The 7,500-nt window shown below is 33.6% G+C and overlaps 2 protein-coding genes across 4 annotated transcripts in view; both read left to right on the top strand.

Moving 5' to 3' along the window:
- LOC144440198 (uncharacterized) overlaps nucleotides 1-4,282 on the top strand; it is a 5,470-nt gene extending 1,188 nt beyond the window's left edge. The window contains exons 2-5 of one of the 2 annotated variants that reach the window (XM_078129498.1): nucleotides 72-251; nucleotides 671-703; nucleotides 1,592-1,749; nucleotides 2,154-4,282. In XM_078129498.1, coding sequence (XP_077985624.1) covers nucleotides 72-251; nucleotides 671-703; nucleotides 1,592-1,749; nucleotides 2,154-2,255 — 473 coding nt within the window. In that variant the 3' untranslated portion in view covers nucleotides 2,256-4,282. Of the gene's footprint in view, nucleotides 1-71; nucleotides 399-670; nucleotides 704-1,591; nucleotides 1,750-2,153 lie in introns of both variants that reach the window. The other variant, XM_078129497.1, reaches the window with a different exon arrangement.
- A 1,661-nt stretch (nucleotides 4,283-5,943) lies between these two features.
- The window catches only part of LOC144440090 (voltage-gated purine nucleotide uniporter SLC17A9-like), a 13,811-nt gene continuing 12,254 nt past the window's right edge, over nucleotides 5,944-7,500 (top strand). Inside the window, exon 1 of one of the 2 annotated variants that reach the window (XM_078129348.1) lies at nucleotides 5,944-6,083. In XM_078129348.1, coding sequence (XP_077985474.1) covers nucleotides 5,962-6,083 — 122 coding nt within the window. In that variant the 5' untranslated portion in view covers nucleotides 5,944-5,961. The remainder of the gene's footprint in view (nucleotides 6,084-7,500) is intronic. The other variant, XM_078129350.1, reaches the window with a different exon arrangement.

Raw genomic sequence — 7,500 nt, 5'->3', positions numbered from 1 at the left:
GACATATGTACTAATTATCTAAACAAAATTGCAAATATAACTTGTTAAAAACTTTTCTTTTTTTTCATCAGTCAATAAAATTATTTCCGCTGATACGAATACTGTCAATGCCAATGTTGGAGCATCTGTCAACTTGTCTTGTCTTGCCATGGCAACGGATGACAAAATCGTTACAGTTAGATGGGGAAGAAGTGACGATTCATTCATAGCTCAGAGGTTTGTATCCGGGGTGGACAAGTACGTGGAAGATGGTAAATACTCTATAAACGAAGCAATGACTTTTCTCATAATTTATGATGTGGAAATACCAGATGAAGGCGTGTATAAATGTACGGCTGAACTCGATAAGTCCGAGGATAATATAGTGCAACATTCAACTACATTGCAGGTGGTCGTATGTAAGTGTTACAATTTAGTCATACTTTACGAAATTACGAGTATTGTGCTAATAGCTCCAATAAACGTTTTTTTTCCTCCAATGTGACCATGGTGACCATGGTGACCGACTAAAGTTTTAATAAACAATTCCACAATTTGTATTGTACTTATAATTATTTTTTTATATATATAGCGATTTAAACTACACGCACGTACGGTGAACTCTAGTTCAATGTCTTAACATGTGATAGAAATTATTTTTAAATATTTGTTCTCGTTAATTTTTTAACAGATACAGAAAAATCACACAGTGAAGAAAGTAAAGGTAAGTCATAATTTCAAACTATGAGTAGTAATTCTAACCAATGACATGTTTAATTATTGCTATTTTAACAATTTTCAGTGAATATATTGTTGTTTGTCTGATCTAAAATATAATTTTCCTGTTACAGCTAGTGCTAGTGAAGTCTTGACTTTTAGTTGGGCTCCAAGTTTAAATGTAGGACAGTGAAATAACGTAAATGACTTGATCTCTCCACTAAGTCTGATTTGAAATTTATCACATTTTGACAAAGAAAAGTATTGATCAACGAGAATAGGTTATACCAACCGTTTTGTATGCACGTAATAGTAACGATGTTTGCTTTAAAAAAAACTAATTTTTATCACATTCACTTTAAGTCACAACTAGCCTGTACGATACGTCGTGTCACTATGCCCTCTCCGGCCTAATACATCTACAGATGTATGAGGGCGCCCCGTCACGGCGCACCTTACAAACTAAAGTCACCAATGTCATTTTAAACGCACTGTGGTAGGATCATAATATTTTTTTTTCGTGGAGCCTAGGAGCCTTTGTAATGCGGAATGATCTTAGGACCCTTTGTAAATCTGGAATTGTCCTAGGACCCTTTGTAAATGTGGAATGATCTTAGGACCCTTTGTAAATCTGGAATTGTCCTAGGACCCTTTGTAAATGTGGAATGATCTTAGGACCCTTTGTAAATCTGGAATTGTCCTAGGACCCTTTGTAAATGTGGAATGATCTTAGGACCCTTTGTAAATGTGACAGAAGAGATTAACAGAGAAAGGTAATCGGCATAGTGTTTCGCTATTAAATATAAATGTATATAAAGCTAGTTGTTCGATTGAAAGCGTGTCTAAAATTCCATTCTGTGCTATAAATAAATTCTCTTTTTCTATCAATTCCTAGACCAACAGAAGGAATTGTTTGGACTACCCTTCCTAATAGCTATTGTAATTATAGTATCAGGAATTCTAGCCATAATAGTTGTTGTCGGTGTGTTGTTTTGTGTCGTTCGATTATGTCGTCGTCGACGTGGCCACAAACAAGGAAACAAAGATTCGAAGGTAAATCATAAGATATGATTCACTGCACTGGAAAATACTTTGTTAATATCAATAAATACACACAAGTGCGCACAGACAAGCGCGCGCATACATACACATAGGCAGGCAGGCAGACAGACAGACAGACAGACAGACAGACAGACAGACAGTACATATACACACACATTAAGCATACACAAACTAACCCAAGTTGAGATGTGTGCATTGGACAATATTGTATATGTCACACAATGCATAATATAAAATATTCAGAATTTGAAACAGCATCTCCCTTATAGTATACTAAAGCTTGACTTTATTTAAGTTGTTCGTTTCCCATCTCATTTCCATCTCTTTTGTACAACGTTTGGAAAAAACACATCAGTCATCTTACTTATAAAAATTACCTTTTGTTCTTATTTCAGGAAAGTGATGGAAGAATCCATAAAAAGTATGAACTGGTAGACAGAAATTTAAATAAGATGGAAAAACCATTTACGTATGGTAGAAAAATGCAAACAATGTGAAATAAAACATTCAGAATATTATATCATAAATTTACTTTATAAAGTATGTGGATTTTTTTAAAACTGCAGAAATCATTAGTTGTTGTTGTTAACACTAGTTTTAAATACCTGGTTTGGCTTTAACAGACGAACTTCGATTAAAATAAATTATGCCCTCACCGACTGTAGAATGAAAAATTGTTTCATACAAGACATAGTGTAATTGCTTTTCGTTGGTTCAGTTTTAACCTAACAGGTAACGAATAACGCTTTGGGTCAAATACAAAGATACTAGTAGAAAGGTCATGTCTTATAATTGCAATATCACACCTTCCATTGGGGTCGACAGCATCAATGTCATTTACTACTACCAAGTGCAAGTGTTTACACTTAATTTCGGAATGAAGTTCATCCATATTTATAGTTAGACGAATCCTTAGATACTGGCTAGTATTACCTTAACTTTTTCATGGCTGTATTATTATTATAATTTTAAATATAAATATCACTTAGTTATCAATGTATGACAATAATTTGACTCTTTTTGTTGAATCTTTCTCTATCCTATTTCTACATTTTAAAGTCTTAGTTGTGTGATATTATTTTGTTCAAATGTACATTTGTGTGCCTTGGAGATTGTTTCATTTTAAGTCAAATTATATATCTTACAAAATCAATTTGTGCATATCATATATCCAATTAATATGTACAATATACCCTTAATTATATATCTTATAATATATTTTATACCATTGTCTTTGTATTAACATTTCACAGTTTGCTTGCAATTTTTAAGAAATTCTATTTTCATCAAAGTGAGCAGTGAATTTGAATGTTCTTGTAAATTTTATATTTTTTTAAAATTCAATTTTCATCAAAGTGAGCAGTGAATTTGAATGTTCTTGTAAATTTTATATTTTTTTAAAATTCAATTTTCATCAAAGTGAGCAGTGAATTTGAATGTTCTTGTAAATTTTATATTTTTTAAATTTCGTTTAATTCAACATAATAATGTATCACTCCCTTCACTCCAGAGGTTGTGGTTTATCAACGGACGAGGAAGGATATTTGACAACTCCTTTTATTGTGGAACGTATATTTGTTGACCGACATATTCACAAGTAATTGAATACTAGTATAAATCGATATTCAAAATACTGGTGTATTCATAAGAGGGGGAGTTATGGGGGAGGGGGTGGAAACACTTTTCAAAGAGTGAATGCCTCCCATAAAGTTTAAAGTTTATTTATTTTTTCTATTCATTAATATTGGAAAGCGCTGTACATACAATAGATTTAAAAAGGTGGCAAAACAATCAAACAGATAAAGCTAAAAACAACAAACTGGTTACAATAATTACAAAAAAGGCTAAAATGACAACTTAGTAAAACACACATGGTAATAAATCAATACAGTTTATAATATTGTTTAAACAGGTGTACTTTTAGTTCATCTTTGAAAAGTTCAACATCAGCGATCAGCTTTAGTTCTCCAGGAATTGACCCATTTCGGATATATTGTGAAATTCTGGGCTACCTTAGGTTGTACTTCATTTGAAAAGTTAAGTAATTATGCAAATAAGTAATTAAAATAAAGAGTACATCAACCAGTTATAGATGACTCCTATACTTTGTTATACTCAGTGTATGGTAAATTATATGAAAATGTAAGCTTGCATTCTTCAGATATTGTCTTATCACCAAAAATCATTAAAATTAAAAGCGACACCAATAATCCTTCTCGGACATGTGCATTTTTATCATTTTAATGAATATACCAATGAAAGTATTTGAAATTGAAGCGTGTATTCTTAAGATAATGCTTAGAATCACAAAATTACGCAAATAACGCATTGCATTATAAAATTATTATCATTAATGGTCTTTCTGTCTCTCGTTTTCTAAGGGGCACTACGCCACCAAGCTATTGGTGAAGTGATGTGTTTAGTCAGTAATTTATTGCGTGTTCAGGCGCCCTCACACACTAACACCAAAGGTGTACACATGTACCAACAGTTGTCAACAGCAACAAAATTATTTGGATGGATTTTTTATGTAGATCTATGAAAATTACTTTACCATATGAACAAAGTAAACGATACATATGTTAGAAAATGTATGCTCTTTTGTTTGTTTGTTTGTTTGTTTGTTTGTTTGTTTGTTTGTTTGTTTGTTTGTGTGTGTGTGCGTGTTTGTTTTTTGATTTCTAACTCAGCAAAACCAGTTATCATTAATCTGAGACTTCACAGATCACACATTTACAGTTCTCTTGGCTTGTAATACTTTGTTGTTTTTAGAATGAATATGACGTCAGTTCCACACGTATGCTTGCATCTGTCTTTTGATTTGCAGATCTATGATGCCACATTTATCATTATGGATGTCAGTCATCCGGTTCATACACTTTTTCATATTTAACTCCTTGGTCGACATTATAAATGCACCAGAGCGTAATCAAGAAGAATTAGAAAACGTTTTTCTTCTATGAAAAACTGCGGTAGGAAAACAAATGTTTTGATTTGTTTGATAGTTTCCTGTGATGTGTTTGGGTTTGCTTCGGATGAAGTAACACCACCACCTCACCAACAACAACTATGCATGCATACTTGCCCGGTCGCCCTGGTATTCTTTTTTGAAAATCATAGATGCGCAATGTGTTGTTAGGACCTGACCGCAAATAACTACTCCCATCAATCTGAATATTTTAGCTAATAAATAAAAGAATAGATAAAGTACTACCAAACCAGAGTGACCATAGACTTTCAGTACGATTTTTATTTTGCACGTTTCACAAGACATTTTCTGTTACAGATTGCATAAAGTGTGCAATACTGATAGCGCAGAGTCATATAAAATGATACATTTAATCTCACTGTGAATACAAATAACATGACTAGGATGATTTAAGGAAGATTCGATCATTATCATCATCACCGTGAGATAACATGTCATGTGAGTGACAGTCAGTCAGTCAGTCAGTCAGTCTGTCTCTCTATAGATGTGTGTAAGGACTTATTTTGTGCCTTATTTTGTTGTGTAATTTGTAACAAAAAATTAAACGTTGCGTGAAAGGTAAAAACACGTCGTCCCACCAATTGAAACTCTATGGTCTTCTGGTTTTGGTAGTAAATTACGTAGGCTAGTCATAGCTGAGTACGAAATATATCAATGAACCGTGAATAAATTTAACATCTAGATTGAAAGATTGGCCGCCGCAAAGAAAAGAATGATGGTCTAAAGTGCTTTATCGATAAGAGAGTGGATGTACTTTCTTGTCGATAATTCCAGCCGTGTTAACCCCCCCCCCATAAAACTCGAAAATAAAACCAAACCCATTAAACAAAACAAAACAAACAAACAAGCAAGCAAGCAAGCAAACAAACAAACAAACAAATAAACAAATAAACAAAAACAGACAAACAAACAAACAACAACAACAAAAAGACAAACAAACAAACAAAGAAACAAAACAAACCCACACACTTCAAAGTACAGCTATCCTGTCCTATTGTAAAAAAGCGAGAATTAAATATTGACTCTTTGTACTATACACACCATATGGTTTGCAGAAAATATAGTGAATGCATAGAATTGGTACAATGCCACGGAGTACTAATGAGGAATTGCTATTGTAATGTTGAAGGACCTTCAGCCTATATAAAACGTTCTGCGCATGTGTGGTTAGGGTCATATATTGCCAGCTGAGTGAATAGCTGGTTTATAGTAAAATGGACCGGATCGCTGTTGACGACGACGAGTCGTCAGAGGGCTGTCCAGAGGAAGGTTTGCTGCTTGGTGATGTTAATGAGAAAGGGGTTTCTGTACAAGCAGATTTTACATTCTGGACACGGTGAGTTTCAATGAAGCCGACATTTTTGCACGAACTGTGTGGGATGGGGTCGCAAAATGTCGCACAAGCTCAACAAACGAACATCGTTGGTTTACTGAGGTCAACCCCAAACGAACGTTCACAAGTGCGATATCAAACGTTTATATATGATGTAAACTATGAAGAAAACTGTAGCGGTCACATCACTACGATCCATGTAATGTAAAAACATGATTGTAAACATATTCAAATACTACCAGAAACCCAGCACCATATCTCACATTAGAAGTAAATTTATGTCAACTTCTCAGTAATAAATAAACAAGCTGTCATCATTGAAGGAGTGAAAGTTTTCCGTCAAAATGTTGTTAGAAACGCGAACATGAAGTTCAGCAATCGCACTGACGTGAGAAACCCCCCCCCCCCAACAACGAAGATTCGCTTATTGAGCTTGTGTGACATTGAGCGATCGTACCTAAATGAACCCGTGCTGTATTAAACTGCGATAACAGAGGGTGTTCCTATACACAGGGACACGCATTATTGCTTACATTGTTGTACCAAAGGAAAACATGACATGCATCCTGCTACTATAAATATATCAATATGTGCTATGTGCTACTATACCAAGACAACGAATAGTTCTTCCCATAAAGACAGCGGAAATATATTCAAGTCAAAATGAAGTTATGTTTAGACTGTAAACAAGGAAAACAACAATCTAAGAAATATTACGCACCCCATGTTCTAAAGATGAAATGGTGACGATTGCTTAACCTCAGTATTCATGTTTGCAGTGCAATCATATTTATTTTATACAACAGTGATTGATTATTTCACGAGGAACACTAAAATCGTTTTTTTTTTTATAATTCCAATCATATTTTGATCAATATAGCTTGAAGAGAAAAGCATATGTGTTTAGTTCACATATTAATAATTGACATAACACCATTTTAAGTAATACCGCGTCTAGATATTATATACACAGTGTAGTGATGTCTGTGAACCTAAGTTCATTTCACGGTCTATGGAATTGAATGGTCAATACACTATATGACATTTATGTCAAATCACGCCCTTACATTGCCTATCGTCTAAATAATTTATGGTTTATAGGCCAAGCAAAATGAACTTTGTATTGCAAATTGCAGAAAGGCTATCTTGTAAAATACTTTTTTTTATATACCCGGTAATGGCATTTATTTTCTTTTCTTTTAAAATGTGTGATTTTGACGCGATCTATTAGCTACGTCTCTCCAAGTACGTACCTTAGAGTGACTCTATTTTTTTATTTATTTTTTTAAGTTTCTCATTACTTTTTTTATGACAACAATAGGTTCTTTAAAAAAAGAAAGAAGTAAAAAACTAAAACATCATCTTTTTCATGTTTCTGCCTCTCCTTTCCTCCTCTCTCTCTATCTTCTTTTCATTGGAT

This window comes from Glandiceps talaboti, chromosome 9 (assembly GCF_964340395.1).
Source record: "Glandiceps talaboti chromosome 9, keGlaTala1.1, whole genome shotgun sequence".
Lineage (NCBI taxonomy): Eukaryota > Metazoa > Hemichordata > Enteropneusta > Spengelidae > Glandiceps > Glandiceps talaboti.
Note: the sequence above shows the minus strand (reverse complement) of the source record. Positions and strands in the feature narration are given on the sequence as shown.